At 43.3% G+C, this 23113-nt stretch overlaps 1 protein-coding gene across 1 annotated transcript; it reads left to right on the top strand.

The window, feature by feature from the left end:
- Positions 1 to 638: 638 nt before the first annotated feature.
- Positions 639 to 22817, top strand: LOC137879234 (neuronal membrane glycoprotein M6-b-like). Its single transcript, XM_068719915.1, has 7 exons — positions 639 to 1111; positions 15898 to 16084; positions 16700 to 16859; positions 17135 to 17303; positions 19099 to 19172; positions 19258 to 19323; positions 20217 to 22817. Exons 1-7 carry the CDS (start codon positions 1042 to 1044, stop codon positions 20367 to 20369), a joined length of 879 nt encoding a protein of 292 aa, XP_068576016.1. The 5' UTR covers positions 639 to 1041; the 3' UTR covers positions 20370 to 22817.
- Positions 22818 to 23113: the final 296 nt, after the last annotated feature.

Raw genomic sequence — 23113 nt, forward strand, 5'->3', positions numbered from 1 at the left:
TGGCTGTTTAGCATATAAGAAGCTCCGATTGGTCAAAGGTGATCCAATCAAAGTCAAATCAATTTAAGTGAAGCTGTTTTTTCTTCAATGGGAAACCAAGGAAAGTGTATTGAAGTAGCAATAGGGCTGTAATGACAATGAATAGGATCATATGCTGAAGCAGGAAACAGAGCATCCTCCTCTGAGTGTGTTTATTCTAATGGGAATAATATCTCGACAGCTTCGGAAACGAATGTTGCAAGTGGCTTGTTTTGAGTTAAACCTCATCACCGCTGTAAAAAATACATCTAAATGTGCTGATGGGTGCTGCACAGGCTATTTCGATGTGAGACAGAAAACTAAAAACCACAATGACTCCTCTCCCTTTTATCTTCTCTTGAAGCACGCTAGATCATCTTTTTATTTCCCTCTCTTCGCCTCCTTCCCTTCCCTCCCTGACTCTCGCAGCTCACCAGATGGAGAGGGGGCGGTGAGTGTGTGGTTGTGTGTGTGTGTGTGTGTGTGTGTGTGTGTGTGTGTGTGTGTGTGTGTGTTTGTGTGTTAATTCATGCATGCATGGTTACCCATGAGTTTGCATATTTACATATCCTGTACATGATGTCCTTATATCCTCCTCTGCTTCACCGAAGCAAAGAATATGAATCAAGATCAGTCATTTTCACCTGCAGACCAGAAGACAGAGGAAGCCGTTGATGACACAAAATGACAGGAATGAAGTGAATGAGCGTCATTTTCTCCACAGTCAGGAGAGGGTTTAGGGGCCAAAACGCGTTATCTGGCATCATTTGGGGCTGCTAATCCGCATGTGCGAAATAAATCCAATCTGACAGCGCCTTTGCATCATGAGACTGGATTGTTAATATACATAGAGAGACAGAGCTAAGCTTCAACGGGGAGGAGGAGAGAGAGGGAGGGTGTGTACGAGGAGAGAGAGAGAGAGAGAGAGAGAGAGAGAGAGAGCATCGAGTCACCAGGATAGGCTCCACCATCCACAGACTGTGAGGTACAAGTGCCACAAGGAGACTATATTCCTCTAAAATAATGGATGGGACAAAGCCGGCCATGGAGCCCAACGCGGAGGAGACTCAGGACGAGGGACAAGAGAGCAAAGGTACGCTCAATCAGCCGCTGACATTTGCGCGTTTTCCTGTGTTTTCTTTGGAGACATTTGCGTCTGCGCCAGCCTGAGCGGTTTAACCTACTTGCAATGGCTTCTCGCTTGTGCGCGAGACAATAGCGATGCTCTCCCCCCCCCCCTACCCCCCACCCCCCCTCTGGCCTCTCACCTATTCCAGGGCGATTTGGAAAGCTTTAAACGGTCTCTCTGCTGCGGATGGCCGAGATTATTCCCACAATCCCGAGCGCAATTTGACGTTTTCTGTGTTATTTGGCGCCCTCAAAGGGGATTTGGAGGCTGGTGGGGGAGAATAACAGGGGAGGGCGGGTTGATGCGCTCTGGTTTTATGGTGCATACGTTAAAGCCAATTTGCTTTTACATTGCTGCACCATCATGTGCATATGTCCGCCTAATGAGCGGCTGATTACGCGGCGGTGGAGGCGCTGCGCTCTGTGCATGGCCGCCTCGTTTTATCTTCAGGTGTGGAGCAACGGCAGCTCCACGATGCTCCCGCCGCAGCCACGTCGATCAATATCAGCGACACCCCCCAACACAGAGGCTCGGTGTCCGATCTGTCAGCGGCGCGGTTGGTCGACGGCGCTGCAACATATGAAGCCTGTGGTTTTGGACGCGCGCTGTAGTGGCGGTGCAGGAGGCTGCAAAAGAAACGAGCAGCGGCGCTCTTGGCGCACCAATGATGGACGTGTCCATCAGTTACAAGCTCACCGCTCAGACATGTTAATGGAGCCTCTGTAAGGTGCACACATGCAATGCTCTGTGTGACTCTGCAACAAGCTCCTGACTAGATTTTGAGGGCACAAAAATGCTTTTTTTAAAAGTCTTTGCAACGTGCATGCAAAATAAATTAAGATGTAAATAGTAGTAAATTGTGTTTTTCGTGCACACCAAAGACAAGCCATAAATTAGTCGATTTTGTCCAACCAAACTGTTGCTGAACAGTGTGGGGTGTCGCTGTGCGCTGGAGGACAGAGTGGATGTGACTGATTTGTTTTCGTTGTGGCTTGGTCCTAAAATCTCATCCTTCAGTTTGGTGTTGTTTGTGAAGTCACACTGACGACAGACTGTTTATCACTGTCATCTTGAGTATGAATGCACACATTACCCACAGCTTTGTCTGATGCATAATACAGAAGATGACTGATGATGTTCACCCAGCTTCTTTTTTTTATTACAGACCAGCGCAGAGTCTCAGTCCGTGTTGCAGCTCATCTGGCATGATGCCTTTTTTCCCCTGTTGGCTGGATAGAGCAGGATAGTTGATATCAGAGCGCATGGGCCTGGGGGGGCTTTACACACACCCACCTCACAGCAACACCCAGTGTTTCCCCTGATTTATTCCTTCTTGTAATGCAGTTTTTCTCCACTTTCATGTGGGCAGCTTTGTTAAAAGTGAGGGTTTCTGTTTGAAAAGTCACATTTTCTTAAGTGATTTTGCATCAGCTTATATAAAATGGTATAAAATATTCAGATTTCTAGCTTCAACGTTACAAAATGTAACTTTTTTGGAAACAAATGTAAAAGAAATGTTCATATTTAGGGCAGAGACATTCAGATTTTTAGCATCAGGTTACAAAATGTTATTATTTTGGAAGCAACTAAGAAATTTGACTATTTTTAGGGGCAAATATATTTATATATTGGCTTGAGTATTACAACATATTACTATTTTGGGGGCAAATATTCATATATTGGCTCCAGTATTGAAAATTGTACTATTTTCAAAGCAAATAATCACATTTTTAGCTCCACCTTTACAAAAAGTAAAAATTTTGGGAGCAAATATTAAAATTTTTAGCTCCAGTATTACAATTTTTTCAAAAAGGTAATTTGTAGTTTCTGCAGCACTTCTTGGGTCCTGCCACGGTAACATTGCTGGGTCACAGTCTATGACGTGTACGGTGCAGAAGAGTGGGGTGTCCCTCAACAGTGCTGTTTTAAAAAAACATTATATCATCCTCTCCGGAGGCACGCTGCTACACACAGGCCAGTGTCCAATGAGAGCTTTTATCATGCAGCTTTAATTGATGGCGTGGGCGAGTCTGTTCAAATTCCCTGAGGATAGTTGAGCAGGAGGGCGGCCATATTTATAGTTAGTAATTAACCCTTTTGAATTCCTGAATCAGCATTTTAAGTTGAAGCAGTGAAATTATCACCCGGCTCAACCTCTTCAGCCTGGACAGCTCCAGGTGTGATGTTGTGCAACCGAGCCCCCCCCAAACCAACCAAAATAGACTGGATTGGAGGATGGCCTATTTGTCGGTGTAATCATTTGTGTGTGCCTTTGACATCTGGAATGTGACCATAAGCTTATAGCATCCGTTAAGAGGCTGAAGATTTACAGTGGGGGCAAGAAGGCGAGAGCTGTCATGTAAGGAGCTTGAGTTGATGTGCGCCAGCGGTTCAACGTCTGCTGACGTTCAACATGTTTCTGATTCGGACGGCAGAAGTTTTGGAATAAATGCTCACATTTTTACAAAACTCCCCCAGAACAAACAACGGTTTGATGTGAAATGATCTCCTCTTGGGTCTCCTGCAACATCTGAGCTCCTTCTTGGCTTGAGTGTTTAAAGGTGTAAAATCAAGTCAAGCCAGATGTATTAGCTTCATACAAAATGTTCATTTCCGTTTTTTATATCTGGAACAAAACTGTATCTTGAGTCCCGACCTCAAAGCTGTTTTATAAGGTATTGAGGCTAAAATGACAAAGATTGTATTTTAGAGCACTGATAAATGGTCTGTCCCCATTTTATTGACTATTATAAATTGCACAAGTCCCCCCATCAATATATATGGGCCAATAAACGATTGAATGAAGATATTTCAGTTGAAAAATGGCTGAAATATCTTTGCGTTCCTTTAGAAACCCTGTCTTCATTACACAATTTGACCACCATTTTGTATTATTATTATTATTATTATTATTATTATTATATAATATGTATGCTACATTAAAGGGATAGTTTGACCCTTTTTTGGTTTCTATGAAGGTAAAACCAAGAGACAGCTATCGTAGCTTAGCATAAAAAACTGGACACAACTAGCTTTCAGGTTGTTTGTTTAAACCACAATTATTAGCAAAATCTTTCTTCTAAAATCTTTTGAATATTATAAAGAAATAGAAACAGAGTCCCTTTTATCTACACAAGTGCTTCTTCATCCGACTTATTTTAGAGTATCTTCACATCCCCCATTAGCATGAGGTACGACGCTCACAGTTGTAAAGAGCATGTTGATTAGCTGTAATTATGGTAAACAGACTATGTTCCTGATTGCACTACTATTGTGTGTCTCCGCATGATATGGAGCTGAGAGTAATTACAAACTGGAAAGTGAGCGCAGAACATCGGCAGGGTTCATAATCCGCGGTGGTGTCTGTTGGTATGGATTGATCTTTTTGCTTGATTGCGTCCTATAATCTCTAATCTGTTAGTCTGTGGAGGTACACTGTGCTCAGGACTCGGATAACGAGACATCAGCTATACGCTCTCTGAGGTACGATTATATCTGATTTCATTAGTATGCAACAGTTTGATTAGAGAAAGCACCTCCCATGTGACCTTTTTATTTTTAACTTTAATGTGGCCATTAAATCGGCTTTCAAAGTGGTCCTGAGTGCATTTCAAGTTCCTCTTCATCTGCCGTCCTCCCCTTTGTTGCAAATGAAAGGCCTGTTCACACACACCTTGCTCCCTTCCTGTGTGTGTGTGTGTGTGTGTGTGTGTGTGTGTGTGTGTGTGTGTACCCGCTCTTGCGTAACGCGTCGCTGCCTTTGCTTATGATGTTCAGATCAGAAGCGTAAGAGATTACATCATCGTCTGGAGGGGTGCAGGTTTTTTGTTGAATCTCCTGCGTTGGAAGGGCAGAGCTTTGCTGCAGCCTCTGAAGCACAAAGACGGTTCCTCTTAATCGGCCTTTCAAGGTCTTTCTTCTTCTGGTAAAATCTGTGATGTTTGACGTGAGCAGAGGAGGATATTAAGATTCTGTGCTAGAGAGGTAGTGCAAAATGTCTTCCGGCTGATTTAAAAATCAAGTAAAGGATTTAAAGCAGTCCTTAAAGGAGTAGTTTGGGAAATACGCAAAATGTTGCTGTCTTGCCAGGAATTAGATGAGAAGATCGGTACCAGTTGCTTAGCAACCAGCCCTAGAAATAACAAATTGACGTTATATCCTGTGTTAATTGGACTGGGCCATGCTAGCTGTTTCCCCCCGCTTCCAGTCTTTATGCTAAGCTAAGCTAACCAGTTATAGCTTCACAAACAGACACACGCTCAGAAAGAAAGCAAAAGTCACAAAATGTAGAACTATACCTTGAACTGCATCACATCAAACTGTTTCACCTACGACTTCCCATTTTTAAGCAGTATTATGCCTTTAAAATAGCATTGAATTGCAATGCTTTGTATCACATTTACTTTTCTGCAGTGATTGGTTGAGAGGACGGTTTACTGCTAAAAGTAAATGTCTGCTTCATTCGTTATTTTATTTACTCACATAGAGCAGAAACAATTCGTTGATTAATGGATTGGTCCACTGGTACCCAACCTCCAAATGTGATGCAAGCAATAAAATAAAACACTTTTTTTGTCACAAAAAATTAGACAAATCTTTGGGCCTCTGAAAATCCTTCAAATCAAACAATCCATAAGAGAATAAGCCAAAACGGTTGGGAGCCACTGAATAAGTCGATTGACAGAAAACAATTCTCCGGTTCCAGCTCCTCAAATGTGAATATGTGTTTCTTAGTGTTATAAGACAGTATATTGGTTTTGGACTGTGGTCGGTAAAAATGAGCAAACTGAATATTTCACCTCTGGTTCTTCCTCTGGAAATCGTGACGATAATGTTTCACCACTTCCTGACATTTAACCCGACATAAAACTCACCAGACCTAAACCTCCAATGAGAGACAACGATGTAACAGGAAATGAACCAGGTTGGCTCGACCCAGGAAGATACAAGGGTCTCCTTAGAAAAAAAAAAGATAGTAATACAGAGTTCAAGTTGAGGCCTTGGATCTGAAGGTCAACCTCTGTTTGATGATCGGGAGTCGGGACGAGGAGCTGGACTGTCCTACATGCTGGTGCTGACATTTAGTCTGTGTTACTAATAAATATTAAACAGGTTCCCTTCCATGCCTTCTTGACCTTACAAGCAGAACTTGTTTTCTGTTAACATTTCAACCCTTTATGGATCATTGCTGCTGTTGTGATAAATAGTCAGATTCCAACGAAGTAGTCCTGGTTGAACCCAAAGGATGCGCTGTAAATTACCTACAGCTATTTATACAATATTCTAACAAAGTGTACAGTAAATATGACAACAAGGTGACTTCTGCTCTGAACCTGTTGCCCACGTTCAGCTTTATTATGCCTCGTAATCCACTTTACTGCTGCCGCACACACACAAATCCTAAGAAGCTTCTTCTCCGCAGCCTTTACGGAGTGAGCGTCACTCATTCTTCAGCTCTGGTGTGTAACAACGTTCCTGGAACACACACACACACACACACACACACACACACACACACAACATTCAATTAAAGTAGATATATTGATGCTCTTTTGTGACTTTTTAAACCACGTGGCTTTTCATTCGCCATATGTTCGGCGACTTAAATGTTCACCTCACACACCACGTTGTTTACCTGGTCACTATTTGCCAATTTCAATGTCAATCCAGCGCCAATACATTTTACCACCGGTGGGAAAGCTGACTGTGATATGAGGACAAACCACCCTTGTGCTGCTGCTTCTCTCTCACACACACCCACACACACTCTAATGCGTACACTTGCCGTTATTGGCGTCCGTCTCCTACTTGTCTTTGTTACACATAACCACCTCTCACTTAGGCTCTCTCCAGTTTTTATCTCTTCGTGGCAGTTTTTCAACGACAGTATCAAGAAGAGAAAAAAAGGCTCCCACACAACAGACGGATGTACAACTACAACGTTTCCAACATGGCGTCTTCATCGAGAAGAGGTCCACGTATAAACTACAAAGTCCTTTTGAGGGTTTTAACATTTTTCTGGCTGTTGTGGTCACATCTTTCTTTAGTCCCAGACTAAACAAATCCTTTTTGGGGTTATATCCTGGGTCTAACATGTGACAACTCCAGTTCAAATCCAATGACTTTTGCTGTGCTTTTAGTTTGGGTTTGCATGCGAGGAATCCAAACCAGCATAACTGAAAGATTGCTCCTCTTAAAACGTTGATTACACTCACCATTCTGTCCTCGCATGCTCTGAAAACGCTTTTAAATCTGCCCCGGCCTGCAAATCTCACTTTTTGATTGATTTGCTGCTCATAAACCGCCACAATACTCCTTTTTGTTTCCTCTCATCTTTTCTCCTCTGCTCCTCCCTGTCTTGTCCTGATTCCCGAGCTCATCTGTCTCCCACACACACACACACACACACACACACACACACATTCATGCACACACCCTTCGCATATTCTCCTCTCGCCCCGGAGGTGTGTGAGGTTGCAAGAGCATGTGAAAGCCGTCACACAGGGAGAGGCTCATGTGTTCCTCATTTGAAGCCATTTGCCCAAAGCCTGCTGTCAGCCTCCATCTGGATGTGTGTGTGTGTGTGTGTGTGTGTGTGTGTGTGTGTGTGTGTGTGTGTGTGTGTGTGTATTTGTTTACGTGTCAGTGACCAGGAGTGGTTTAGGGGAATGTCTGCGTCGGTGCTTTGCTTGCACCAAAGGAAATGTTCTATTTTAGTGTGCACGTATGTGGACCGTGCGGTACGCCGCAGTGTTCACATCTAGCGCTCTGACTCCCCACACTGTGGTCACATTCATGTTCAACTGAAGTTCTCCACTCGCATGTTCATCAAGCAAACAGCATTTAGTACGGATGTGTCTTGTCGCTGTTCCTTTTCTGCACTAATACCGACTGCACAACTGCATATTTATTGCATATCAAGCAATAAGTCATAACATTTTGATTTTAAAATGAGAGAGCTGAAACAAGAAGGTTAATTCTCCACGATTTTAGTCATCCATCATTTTAAGTGAGTCTATGTAACTTTTGCTGAAGAATAATAGATACCAAAGCATTAGCACACTTATGGATGAATGTGTTAATTTATAGTTTCACTTTAAGTTATTCATCAAGCATAAATGACTCAATAGTTTCAGCTTTGAGTTTGGTATGTCAAAACGAGACACTTGAAGATGTCACTTTGGTCTTCAGGGAATTATTATATGCGTTTTCTTTTACTATAATATGATGTTTTAAAGAGCAAATGATTAAAAAAAAAATGAAACAAAAGATGAATTGATACTGAAATAACCACGAAGCCCCGTGAAGCAACAGATTACAAAAATTTGGAAACAAACCCACAAGCTCCCACAGTGCATCGCCGTCCAACACTGCATCTATGTTTGAACCCCAGTCTGCAGTGGGTATATGAATAGCAGCAAGTGGCAGGTTGGCGCAGCGTGCCTTGTTCCTGAGTGATGCCAACCTCCTCTGGCCTCCCTCCATCACCCACTGATGCCCAATCTGCTCCTCTCATCCATAGCCCATTACACGCCCGATGCCGATTAAGCACTCGTCATCGTTAGCCGAGGCTGACATCGATGAGTGACTGGGCCTGTATGACGCGTAGGTCACTCAGGCAGCGCGGCCCTCCGTCCTGCTATAAGTGCTGAGTTGCACACATTCATCTTTGAGTCTCTTTCTTCCTTGATATATGAGGAATATTCACAATAAAGGCCGACGTGAGGACGGCCTTCACAGAAAGAGTATCTGTGTTACAGAACCACACACGCACACATAGTGTTGGCGTAGCCCCTGAGGCTGCTGCAAAGTGTATCTCCATAATCACATCGGGGGGGGGGGGGGGGGGGGGGGCAGCGGAGGGCCACCGACTTCTTTGACATCTCTGGGAAAGTGACTTTGGCCAAGTCGGTTGCGTAACCGCTGAGCCATTCAGTCCAGTGGCACGGCACTTCTGGCCAGAGGGGCCATTTTACATTTTTGGTGGAACAAGACCGGAACTCACGGCGCTCACTCCGCTCTGCTGAGCCGGCACACGGCATCTCGGGACAGGTGATCCTGCTTCTGCTCGTCAGAGGGTTAGAGACGAGAGCGGCGCTGTTATAGTTTTGATTCTGTTATGATCTCTGTTTAGGGTCTGCTGTCGCTGCACGCTGCAGCCGGCCACTTTTAAATAAACTCTTTTAATGATGTGCTGTTAATTGTACTTGCCTCATTATACAAAGTAGCCCCAAAGGACACAAAAACAGCTTTCTTGCATCATATTGTGTGATAATAAAGTCCAAATTATGAGATAGCCTGGAGATAAACCAGGATCCCTTAACTTTAAAAATAACTTATAATAATTTGCTAATTTGCACCAGAAAGAAGAGATGAAAAATAAAGAAATTAAGATATATTTTTAGTCATCTCAAACAAAGAAAAAGGATTTTTATTTGAATATGACTACGTTTTTCATCTTCATATTCTTTTTCATATAACTGAGCAGGGTTTTCACTTTGGTCATTCTGGTGCTTTCTGTTTGTTTCCCATCTTTTACCACACGGTGCGGGTCTTGCCTCTTGTTGCCATATAAAAACAGTAAAAGAAAAACACGTTTGATCCACGTAAGAAAGAAATCTCACAGTCACAGTAAAAAACACTGAAACAGTTCTTATCAAGGCCTGCAAACCCATTCAGGGGGGTTAAAAGTGTCAGTGCTCAACATGGTTCTTCAAACAAGCTGACTGTATTTTTTTGGTATATTCACTGTGTTTGTTGCGGGTCTTGACAGTTGAGTCTTTCACCCAGCTGTCACCGGTTTAGCCCAGTTTGGCCACAGAAAGAGAGAAACGGAGGGAAGCAACATCCAGCAGATCAGCGGGATGAAAGTATTGATTTTCACGCAGCGGAGCGAGGAGAACGGGATTTGAAGGTCCATCATGCTCAATTTCGCCCGGCCAGATGCTGACCTTGTGGCATCCATAATGCTGGTTATAACCAGCCAAGGGTTTCTCACTAACAGGAGATTAGGGTCAGTTATGTACCGTGGGAAAAAAATAAATAAAAGAGAAATGGTTGGTGATGGAAGGCAGCCGGCTTCATCCTCTTACCTGGATCGGAGCATATTGTGTCCTCTTGATCAACGCCGCAAACGAGCCGATTACTGAAAACATTGGAGTTGATAATGTGTCGGTGATCAGGTGAATGTGAGGGGATTCTTATTTTTTTTAAACAGGAAATTAATTTCTTTTGCATGAATACGCTCTGTACTTAGCGTCTGCTTGTGCCAACAAACCTTCTGTGTTATGTGTGTAACTATTGTGTATTGAAGTTTGTGTATGAATGATGTTTACTCAGTAAGGTACCTGAATGCATCACGCTCTGCCAATGTGCTGCGTTCACTATACTTCCTGTGTAGACAGTGTTAGTTGGACAAAACAAGCTATTTGAAAACTTAGTTTGGGCAAAGTTCAATGTTTTCTGATATTTTATGGACAAAACAATTGACTAAATCTTGTTTTTAGGGTCGACCACCGTACATAACTAATAGAAATAATGACAAAATATACAAAAAACAAGACCCAAGTTGAAACACAGCTTTGTTTTTGAACTCCATGACGATGTGTTTCATAAAAGATCAGAGAAACATTTCATCTTTCAACTCAAGTGGAAAGACGGAAATCTCCCAAGCTGAAGTTATGAGGTTACGAGTGTGTGTGTGTGTGTGTGTGTGTGTGTGTGTGTGTGTGTGTGTGTGTGTGTGTGTGTGTGTGTTGTTGTAGCTGAAGTCTGCTGCCATCAAACAGATGGGGCTTCTTTTTCATCTCAACCAGAGGAGACGCAGCTTTCCATCCTCCTCCCATTTCTTTCTGCTTTACACCTTTATTCTCTCTCTCTCTCTCTCTCTCTCTCCCTCTCTCTCTCTCCGAGGTCCTCCTCAACTATTGTGGGAATGTACCCATAATGCACCGTGAGGAAATTGCCCCATAATGAATACAGCACTTGGAATACAGCCGCAGGCAGGGACCAGACCGGCCGCTGAAATATTCACAAAGCTTTGTTAACGCCGATGTTACTCCTGGCAGATGCACTGTGCGCACTAACAGTTGGCGATAATCATGCGGCGCCACTGGGTTGTACAGTTTATAGCAAATTATTAGGACTGTCGATGCAATCTTCTCTTTTATATTTAAATCTGCTTTAGCGGCATGGCAGCAAGGATATCAATGGTGCCAGAGAACTACAGCGCATCCATTTAGGAAATGTGTCAAATAGAGAAGAAGACTTAAACAAAAAGTGTGTCTATAAACTGTATTTATATATTAACAGTGGACGACTAATGTGAATCCACCATTATCTCCAGACTCTGCAGTTCCCAGTTTAGCTGAGATTTTTAGCGTCTTTCAGCTCATTGTTTTGGTCGTACTGCCTTCAACTTTACTGTTTTGTTTCACTCCCACCTCACTCATCAGCAGCAGGCGGCTGTTTTAAAAAACGCACGGTACCCGACCTGCTCAGCACCAAACAGAAGACAGGCAAAGCATGCGACTGGCTGGTGAGCGTAGTGGAGCATTTAGCTGCTAAAGAGCCAGATATTTCCCTCAGGAGCTGGTGGAGAGCAAACACAGAGCTAAACGCAAAGCTGAATATTGGATTATCGTTCATCGGTTGCACAGAAACACAACTCCAACCCCGCGACTCCTCTGGGTGCAAAAAGAAGTGCGATTGAATAGAAGTCTAGTCTAAAATGACTCTACTTCTCTCTTGATTTATTCCCTCAGTAAACATTGTAAACATGAGTTTATGGTCTCAATCTCTAGTTTCAAGTCTTCTTCAATACAGCATGATGTTCATTTAGTAAACTATGGTCCATTTAGAGTCAAACAGACCATAAAGCGGAGTATGCTTTAGGGCGGGGCTACACGGTGACTGACAGGTCTCCACCACGGTGTTGTCCGTGTTTTCATCTGAAAGTTGTGAGAACTATTTCACACTGTGTTTTCAGTTTATGAAAGTTATTGTGACATTTTGGTCGCCGAAAAATGTGTCATTCAGCGTTCAGTTTGTACTTAGCTCCACCCTCTTTGTTTGTCACAAAACAAGATGGCGACGGCCAAAATGCAGAACTCAAGGCTTTAAAATGGTAAACCACAAACCATCGCTCCCAGTGACGATTCGCCCACTTTTTACATACAGTCCGTGGTTTACCACAGCAAATCACTGCATCGTAATATGAATTCTTTAAGTCCCCGAGGAGCTGATCAAATGAAATAATCTTTTTCTCTCCTCCGTCTATCTCTCTTTCATTTCAAACAATATAATATCTGTCTGACCCACTTCTTAAAACCTGAAAAGCAGATTAAGGATAACTTTGCATCTCCCTCTTTCCATATTTCTCGTCGTCACCTTTCACATCCTGTTTGTTGCTTTTGGTTCAAACGCCACACCTTTGTCGGCACTTAACGCCGATCTTTAGTTGTTTATTGAGGTTACATCACTCTACGTCGGTGCATGTGTGTGTGTGTGTGTGTGTGTGTGAAGGACTACGCTACCGCTGAACTGGGTCGTGGGTAACACGTTGCTATGGCAACTGCTATTTGCCGGCCCCGGGGCCAAGAGCTGCTTTTTCGCTTTATACTTTCTCTCTCTCTCTCTCTCTCTCTCTCTCTCTCTCTCTCTCTCTCCGTTCTTTTCTCTGTTCTTCCTGGCTCGCTCTGCGTCTTTCCTCAGCTCCTTCTCTCTTTTTACCTCTTCCCTTTGTTGCTCGCTCTCTATCGATCTCTTCCTCTTCGGTCTTCCTCTCCATTCACCTCTGCTTTCCTCTCATCCTCATTCCTTCTCCCTTCTTCTTAATCTCCTTCTCACATCCCTTCCTTTTGTCTTTGTAAAATACAAACAAAGAGCAAGCGTCTATCTACCCAACTGTCACTCTCAGCTACAAATTGAAATCCGAGCTTAAGCCGGGGGACGTTTTCGTGTTTTGTCCTGCAGGCCACAGCAGTGGAAGAACATGAGCTTTAACAGCAGGGGATGTTAATCCTAAAATGTCGTTCAGAAATTCCCAAATCTGCCGTTCGGGCGCCTTCACGGGCAGCCCGTGAAGTGTTCCCACGAAGCGATGCATCGTCCTTGGTGTGAGGCGGTTGAGATGATGTATGGTACAGCATCGTAACAGGAGCGTAACATAATGTCTCAGCGATTAACTCCAGCTGGTTCACTGTAAGTACAGCGTGGGCATGCAGCCATATTTCATCGAGAGAGCAGAGAAGACAAGCGGGGCGAAGGCAGGGACGAGAGGTAGCGAGGTATAAAACGAGAGCGATGGGCCGGCCTCGGTGTGTCACCTAAATTCTAGTCTAATGAATAGTCCATTGATTTCCATTAGGGCCGGCTGGAGCTGACCACTCCGGCCTGTCTGTTCCCCATTAGTGCACTTTAAAACTGAGGCTGACAAACAGTCGTAGCCACAGGCGGACCGGATGAGGAGCCCCGCTCTGTGTTTAAATGAAACCTGTGAATTCATCCATGAAGCTGCATGGGGCCCGGGGAGAAGAGAGAGTTAACAGCAGGAATCATACGAGCTTTAAAATACCAGTACTCTCAAACTCAAAAGTTGTTTTTTTTTGTAAAACAAATGAGCGAATGGGCTACTTTCGGCACCTTGAAAGGAGCTATAGTCAAAGCTCATGAATATCAAGATTACATCACCTGGAAATTCTTGATTTGCATTTGAAAAAGCAGGATTACCACATCACTCTGGCAGGTTTTATTCTCTCCTCTAAATAAGAGCGACAGGAAGACTAACATCCTAAATTACCTGGGGATATTGACCTTCTATAGCAGGATGGAGTGTCAGTGCAGAGCGGCTTTTAAACAGCCTCCCGGTCCTCATGGTATCGACCAGCGAGCCCATTGCCCCCCCCTCCCCCCCGGAGGCCTGGCCTGTTTCTCGGCTCAGATTTTAGAGCCATCCAGCCTTATCAGCTCCACCTCTCCATCAGCCCGCTTCCTTCATTAACATTAATAGGATTTGGATCTATTATGCAACGAGCCTCCGCTTCGTTACGCAACGCGCGGTCTTCAGCACCGGCAGCAGCAGGAGGGCAGTTGCATCTCTGATTTATGTCTTGGGTTTTCATTCACTCAGACATGAAGTGGAGGGTTTTTTATGTGCCAGCACATGTCCTCACTCTGAGGTCAGAAACCTCAACAGAGAGGAGAACAGAACAAAACAGCTATAACTGGGTTATGACTGATAAAAAGATACCATAGATAAGCTTTATAAATTCATGTGAAAGTGTATGTAAATTCACAGTCATAAGACGGTGAATCGTAAAATCCGGTGACTGGTTCTACAAATACTTCTTCTCAATCTTTTACCAAAATCAATCAAAACCTCTCATTTTACTGCAGCGGGGTTTGGTGAACTTTTGACCTGATGATGGCTAGATGAAAAGTCGGGGGATCAGCAAAGTCAGTAGGACTCATCCGCTGGAAACCATGAATGTTTGACCAATATTCACTCTTTAAACTCCCCGATAACAACGTGTCGCACTACGTCGCCTGAAGGAAGTGCAGCAGGTTTAGTACAAGGTCTGACAGAAATGTAACATGGTCAATCGTGTATTCTAGGCTTTACAAACAGAAATACTCAGATTCAACACATTTCTGAACATGAGTTAATGACGCTTCAGAGCTGCCAATTGGAGCAGGTTGTCATGGAAACAGCAAAGTGGCACACACAAGACAGTTCATTTTGTCTTTTTCTCTTTTTCCCAGAGTAACTTCCTGCTTTGCTGGAGGAGCTATTTTTAACGGGTATTATATAAGATCTTGCGCTCAATACAACGTGTTATCTCTCCTTCATCCTCTCGACTGTGGTGGGAGCAGAAAGCACCCGTACCTGAACCCCCCAGTGAGCCACGAGCTCCAACGCGCCGCCACCGCTAATGGAAAACTAATTTACTAATTTATCACCACCATCGTTCTGTCGAAACAGCTCGAGCGCATAGGGGTGATTGCGCATCGTCATCATTTTGCTCCAATCGGAGCCTCTTTCAGCTTCTCACGGCATCTCCGTCGTTTGCATTTCTTTTTTTAAATGCACTGAAACCAAAAGTCAATGAAAACATCTGTCTTATTCTCACTTTCATCTGCAAGAGTAACACCATCTAACAGCGAAGACACCTTCAGTGTTTTAGAGCCACGACTCAAAACAAGTGCTTTACTTAAATATCACCTCTCAGATGCCCTGGGAAATGGCTTTTATTTTGAAATAATTTATTGAGGTCATGACTTATTCATGCCTGAGAAAGAGAAGAAAAAAAAACATTTGAGATGTTTCTTTAAAGACAAAAGGGAGACTTTGCAGTTTCTTGAGCAGTGCGGGATGTGAGCATGTAGCGCAGCATGCATGCAATATTCAGCGCTCCCAGCTGAGCTCAAAGTGAGCTCACACCAACTGTGAAAGATGCCATGATTAGCCGCTCTGAGTGCCTGACAGGGAGAAGTGTTGTTCTTCTCTTGCGGCGCTCTCGCAGCACACGCACGCTTGATTCAGTCCCAACAGTGTGAACATCCACGCCGGTTTTACTGTCTTAACGGCAGTTGGCAAAAGGCCGTGGAGACGCTGTTTGCTCCTGCTTTTAAAACTGACAGATTAAAGCATTTTTTTTTTCTCCTCATAAAAGCAGTTTTTCTACAGCTGACGTCAACAGGAAATCTTCGCTAGTGAATTAACCCCCTGCTCTCTCTGTCTCCCTCTGCAGGATGCTTCGAGTGCTGCATCAAGTGTCTGGGCGGGGTGCCCTACGCCTCGCTGGTGGCCACCATCCTCTGCTTCTCAGGCGTGGCTCTGTTCTGCGGCTGCGGCCACGTGGCGCTGACCGGCACCCTGACCATGCTGGAGAACCACTTCTCCAGGGTCACCACGGACCACGCCACCCTCGCCATGGTGTAAGTCCTCAGCGCGGCTGAAATCATGCTTCACACTAAGTTTTCTTAAAGACTTGAGGAGCACAATGAATCATTTTATGAGCACCATTAATAGTTTCAGGAGAAAGCCTTGAAACAGCAGTGAACACACCGGTACTACTGCAGTTATTAAATCTGTCGAGGAGAGCCACCCACATTATCTGCCCTGACTCACAACACAATACAACTAGTAAATGTCTCTGAACTCATGTGAGTTACAGAACAGATATTCTGAAAAAAGAAAATGTCAAAAAGATTCCAAAAAGTATATATTGCCTAGATTTACATGCACAATGTCGTTTTTTTGTCCTTTTTCATAAAAGTCAATGATCAAACAATCCCGTTTTAATTGTATAACAATGTCCAAAAAATGCTCATGAAATCTGAATAAAATTTGCATATCTCACGAGTTTTAAGAAAAGCTACATCTGGAATAAGGCCTAATTCTAAATAACCAAACGGAGAATGCGGATTACATGACAGAATGTAATTTGAATAAAGAATAAAAGCACCCTCCCTACACATTTTTTTAAATAGTTTGCTCTATGTTATTGATTCTTATCATAATGCTTTCTCTTCTGTCTGCGTGTGTTTCAGGATCCAGATCTTTCAGTACATCATCTACGGCATCGCCTCCTTCTTCTTCGTCTACGCCATCATCCTGCTGGCTGAGGGCTTTTACACCACCAGCGCCATCAAGAAGGAGCTGCAGAGCGACTTCAAGACCACCGTCTGTGGACGCTGCATCACCGCCTTCGTACGTCAACACACACACACACACACACACACACACACACACACACAAACAGCTGCTGCAGATCACCACAGCCACTGACCCAGATACACTCCAAATGAAAGCCCTCTAAATGAGATTGAATTACTTTGCTGTGTATTTTATAATGCTCTTGCTTGAAATAATGTTTATAGGCTTTTAAAAAAAAATGAACAAAAAACAGTCAATCTTAATGCTGGACAAGCCAGGTTGGCCTTTACACTGGCAAAATATAAATCTGTCCTTTCTTCCCCCTTCAGTTCATGATCCTGACCTACATCCTCGCTCTGGCCTTCCTCGCCATCTTCGGCTTCACGGCGATACCCGTTTTCCTCTTCTTCAACATGTGGAATACCTGCGCTGCCATGAAGTCTCCTGACGCCAACATCACCTCGCCGGACTCCATCTGTGTGGACGTCAGGCAGTACGGTGGGTCGTTCCGCCATCTAAGCACGATTGTGTTTCAGAAATACGCGAAATACGTTCACAATGCCACGTAGTTAACGTGAAACGATTGGTTGTGTTTAGACAACAAAACTACTTGGTTATGGTTAGAGAAAAAAAAATCATGATTTGGGTTCAAATAAGAACGTAATAACGAAATGCAATAACGATGCTCTGATCTGATGCAAAAACGTCGACATTCGACGTGTCCGTCCGTTCGTAGAAACGTACGATGCAAACATTTTCTCCCGCCCACTGGGCTGGGAAGGACTTTCTCTTACATTTAGTTAACAAGCTAATATTTTCATTGCATCACAGATTGGACACGTTTTTTTCTTTTGTGAGCATCCTTTTTTAGAACAATCTTAATTAATCATAAATCATAATGTCACCCCCTAAAAGAACATTGTGTGTACATATTTCCTGTCTTGCTTCTCTACATGACATCGAGAGAGGCGGCTTTTTGAAGTCACTCGTGTGAGGATAAATAAATATATTCATCCCGATCATAGAAACTCCCATTTAGTCAGTTTTCAGCAGTTTCACCATATTGAACCTGTCTCATCTACCTGAGTTAGTGATTTCCAAGGGAAGCTTTTGACAAAAACATGACGAGAAGCATTGACACATCAGTTGTGGCTGATGTGATTTCATCTGTCTGCTTCTAAGTGTTGTTTTTTTCTGATTTAAAAAGCTGACGACGATCATTAAGGTTCATAAATGTCTCCTGCTGCCACCTTCCATTGAATCGGGAGTATCTCAAGCAGTTTGAGCATGTGTCTGAAACAATGATGCCGTATTAAAGGGTGGATTTTTTTCCCCCTCAGTACCTTTAAGTGTTTATTATTTAAATCTAATAAAGAACCACAAACAACAGTTATGAAGACTGGCTGTTTCTCAGCTCTTCCTCGAGTCCCTGAGTCGAGCCTGTCCTTTATACTTCTGCTCCGCCTCTGATTCTGCACACCTGATCTAATTAAGGGTGACACAATTTCATTGCAGCTGAATTGGATCAGGTGTACAGAACTTGTAAACTTGAAAACCGGGCTTATAAAACCACAGATTTACTGGAAAACAAATCACCTGTTCCTACTTGTTCTCATAAATTAGGAGATACCAACTGTATGCCTGTAACAAGGTTTATGGAAAAAATATTCAAAATATTGAAAACATTTTCCAAACAAATTCCAAAAAGCTGCACTCTGCTCTCCTCCATACACCATAAACATCGCACGTTCATCTGCAGGCCCGGTCTGCTTTAATGGTAATTTTCCATATAGGAAGAGGTCGTAAAAAACACTGAGATTATTGAGAGCCGGATTGATGAAACCAGTGTTTCTGCTATGATTGCATATCAGTTTGATGGCCTAATGTACAGTATGTGACCCACATTTGAAGGACAGCTGGCTCACAAAGTAGGACGAGGATCACATATGCTTCCCTGGCAGTCGGACTGTACGACACTGCATGAAATATTCACCCCAATTACTGGCACTCATCAAATTGTTATCGGAGTGATAACTTCCTGGTTTTATGTTATTTATAGTGATAATAGTAATGCAGAGAAGGAAAAGTGAAGGATTATAACGAGCCAGTAGTGAAGACGAAAAATGGAAATAATGACCCATATTTTTCCTGTAGGAGAGGCTCAGCAGCCCCGCTTCCTTTAATCTTTATCCGAGGCTGATTCATAATGCCTTCAATCACACGGTCTCGGGGGAGGAAAAAACCTTTTTGTCTCGCGGCACTCCTCTGACTTTTCATCCCTCTGATCCTGCAGGTATTATTCCCTGGAACGCCACTCCGGGAAAAGCTTGTGGAGCCACACTGGGAGACATCTGCAACACCAGCGAGGTGAGAGGCCGCTGACGTGACCTTTCCTTTTTTCTACTCTATCCGTCCTTCCCTTCCCTCTCTGATTGTCTCCTTGCCTCCTCAGTTCTACCTGTCCTACCACCTCTACATCGTCGCGTTCGCCGGCGCCGGCGCCACCGTCATCGCACTGGTAAGCCTCTCGTGATCCCGCCGATATATCTTGCACCCTCTCGGAAAAATATGCACGTTGCCATGGCGCTGCTTTGTTCCGTTGCTGTGGCAACCCCGCCTCTCACACGCTCGTCAGTGTGCCGTCCTACGGGTTGAAATCCAGCCCCGCGGCCTGCCTCTGCTGAGTAGACGGGGTCAGCGTTTTACTCCGCTGTGGAGGCGGACTGCTCTGTTTTATGTCCAGCGAAACAGGAGATGCTAAAAAAAGCAATAAGCAGATGTTGCGTTGGATGATCTGAAAGCCCTCTCTGTACTATGATGCTTCACAGCTAACCTATCTAGCAGGTGGGAGGAGATACAGAATAGTATTTAAAAAAATACCTTTAAATGTGTATTTAAATATTTAGTTTGTGATTGATTTTATTAACTAATTAAAACCTGAACGCTCAGTGAGACAATTTTCTACGCGGTTTTTCCTGGAATCAGTGAGGGAAAACCTCCTCACTCTTTAGCTCTCAACACCTCAGTCTGTTCACAAGTGGCTGAATCAGGGATACTTACCCTCTTGATTTGTAGACACGATTGTCCCACAATGCATTGCACAAAGGAAATGGAGCTCGCAGCTGCAAAACTTTAAAATAAGTTGTGGATAGCGGTGAAACAGCTTTGAAACATTTTCAAAAAACGATATAGTTTTGTTTGTGAAGTATTTCTGGAGCTGTTTCACAATCATCCAATTAATTCCAGCTGCTCCACCATTTCTTGTGTGCATTGCATTGTGGGTAAGCAGTGTCCATCAATGGCACAAACAGAAAAAGTCAGTATTCCTACTGTTTTGTGCCTCATGGAGTTGGGTCTCGGCACCCGTCCTCCTCTGCACATTATTTCCTGTAAATGTCGGTTTCTCTTCAGATCCACTACCTGATGATTTTGGGGGCCAACTGGGCCTACCTGAAGAGCGCCGTCTCCACGCACGAGTACCAGGACATCAAGACCAAGGACGACCAGGATCTGGAGGCCGAGGCGCGCTCCAAGGAGGGCCAGAACTCGTCCTCCTACTCATAAGGACAAGCGCTCCTCTCCCGCCGCCACACCTCAACCCCCCACCTTCCCCCTTCACCCTGCAACACCCAGCGCCCCACCTCCCCCTTTCCCTCCGTTGAAAAACAAACCACCTCGGTCATGTTTGATAGTCCCCCCCCCAACCTCCTGATCCTCCATCCTCTTCCCTTCCATGAGGAGTCGTGGGCTCACGCCAGAAGGGAAGAGAATAGAGGATCGGGAGACGCGGCAGGCCCGGACGGAGGCAGATGCTTCAGAGCGGGAGAGCTCGCCCCGCCGGGTTGGAGCTCGGGTTTGCGGTGCACCGGTTCAGAAGCGTCTCCTCCCGCGTGCTTTATTTTGGGGCGGGGCGGCTAGTGAACGTGGCCCGGCTGTGATGGCCTCGCGCCCTGAGCCAGCACAGCCTCACAACACAACAGCTCCTAACAAAAAAAAGAAAAAGAAAAAAAACATTGTTCACTGTCTGCTTCAGCCACAGGGGAAACCAGGCAGCGACCAACTTCCTCCGTTTTTTTTTTTTTTGGTGTTTTATATGCATATATATATGAATATGAATATATTGTGCGAATGTGTACGAATGTTGTTGTTTTTTTAATACTCTCTGAAAAGTATGCCAGGTACTATTACGATCTTCTTTATGTTTTTGCGCTCATTGGTTTTTATTTTCCTCCTTTACTTAATTCTCCATTTTGGACTTTTTATTGCTAACACTCGATACGTTATTGCACTATTACCAAACAAAAGAATAAGGGAGAATCCCTCAAACACACAAAGCCCCCCTTCTCATAGAAACATATAAAAGACTCAAATCATGTGGTATCTCAAGGAGTATGTGCATTTACATGATCAGAGTTTACCTGCCAAGCTATGAACCGTTTATTTGAGACCAGAGGTGTAGCAAACTTTTATTAAAGGGATGTTTTTGGGAAATATGCTTTTATGCTTTCTTGTCAAGGGTCAGAGGAGGCGATTGAAACCAATCTCCCAACAGAAAGCTGTATGATGTAACTCTTGGCAAGAAAGTGACTAAGTGTGTTCAGACCTTTATGGGTTTTGCTACACTCATCACCAGCGGCAGCAGAAAACTAAAGATAAATCTATCCGGGTCTTTTAACACACACCTCAGGTATCAAACCAAATCTGATTTTAGCCAGTTGTGTTCTTTTCCAAAGCTTCAACCGTCTAAAAACACGAACCCTCACCGGATTTGATACGCTGTCCCGCGTGAATTCTACAGTAAAAAGCCGGTTCTATCGTTTTCTAAACTTCCTCCTTTTTGTGAATGAAGTTCACCTGTAAATATCTGAACCACCCTTAAAAGATCTCGATTCACACCTCCTCTCAAAAACAGGTGGAGAGCACGATCAGTGCTCCGCCACGCGCTCTTCTGTTCTTTCTTTCTTTTTTTCCACAGATATATGTAAATGTACCCTTTTGAGATATGTGTTTAGCACTCAAATACTAGTTCTGCATTTGATATAATAATTGTAATGTAACATCTTAAATGATATGTCGTGAGAGGGATACAGTGCAGTTATGATATGATACGATGGGTTGAGGTGCTTGTGACGTATACATTTAAAAATGTGATTTAAAAAAAATGGATTTTTAATGTTTTATCAGTTTTAGGCAGCTGAGTTCTTCTTGTGATTCAGTAATTATGATTTTATGGAACTCGTTTGTGCTTATTTTTTTCGGTGGCCGGCCAAATGACTGACTCATCAACATGTGAGTTGAGAGAAAAAGTCACTTTTTTCTTTTATTTATTTTTTTTGACGTCATGCCTCTCATATGAGCCACAGAGACTGTTTTGGATGTTTACACTCTGAATAAAACAAGTCAGGAATTTTCATACATTGATTTTATAATCAGATATTGTTTAATAATCATGAACTATATTCTGTATTGATCATCACTGGTTAGTTTACCCTAAAAAAAATAAATCAATAAAAAAAAACAAAAAAAAAACACTGAAGACAAATATTTGAACTTTGATGAGATGAAGCATGTCAGTATTGTCCATGTGTGCAGCTGTCTATTCTGTATAAAAAAGGACTATATTGCCATGTGTGTTATGTTTGATAAATATACGTGCTTTGCCACCAGGTTGATGTAAAGGCAAAACTTCAATTTCCTATAAGACGATGCGTGTCAGGGTGTTGTTGTTTCCTCGTTATTTGCATGAAGGAGACATGACTGTGTCTTTGCAGTTTTTCAGGTGATGTGTAGTCAATCGTACTGACAACTATGGTAGGCGGTGTTTGCCCCCCCCCTCTCCCTTTCCACCCGCCCTTTTCTAAAGAAAACTTCATTGTACTTTGATGGCATTGTAGTCCCTGTAGGTGTTTCATTATGGTTTTATTTTTTAAGTTGGAAATAGTTCTATGACTCCTATATAGTGATGATTTTTGTAACCTTCTCTAGTAAAACCGATATTTTTTATTATCGTGACACCGTTGTCTCCTGTCTCGTTCTTGTGTTTGGGTCTCTGAAGTGGAATTAATTTGAGTTTTTTTGTACTTCCTGTTTATGGTAACCAACACATATTTAAGGCATTGCTGTAGAGCTGGAACTACTGACAATTGCAATGGAAAAAAACTCAAAGATATTCAGTGGCCTATCATATCAGACAGGGAAGGACAAGAATTCCTCACATGCAAGAGGAAAGTTTACATAATCTACTAATCAATTCTCATAAATAATTTGTTTATGCTACTCATTTTATTTCAACATAAAGCAGTTGACAA

This window comes from Cebidichthys violaceus, unplaced genomic scaffold (assembly GCF_023349555.1).
Source record: "Cebidichthys violaceus isolate CVI_PGR_0920_01 unplaced genomic scaffold, fCebVio1.0.p SCAF_24, whole genome shotgun sequence".
Classification (NCBI taxonomy): Eukaryota; Metazoa; Chordata; class Actinopteri; order Perciformes; family Stichaeidae; genus Cebidichthys; species Cebidichthys violaceus.

What these genes read in the sequence shown, in the direction of transcription:
- LOC137879234 (XM_068719915.1), top strand. Translation starts at nt 1,042, where the DNA reads ATGGATGGGACAAAGCCGGCCATGGAGCCCAACGCGGAGGAGACTCAG. An exon ending in GACGCTGCATCACCGCCTTC is followed by an intron (nt 16,860 to 17,134) that starts GTACGTCAACAC and finishes TTCCCCCTTCAG; the next exon opens with TTCATGATCCTGACCTACAT. An exon ending in TGTGGACGTCAGGCAGTACG is followed by an intron (nt 17,304 to 19,098) that starts GTGGGTCGTTCC and finishes CTGATCCTGCAG; the next exon opens with GTATTATTCCCTGGAACGCC.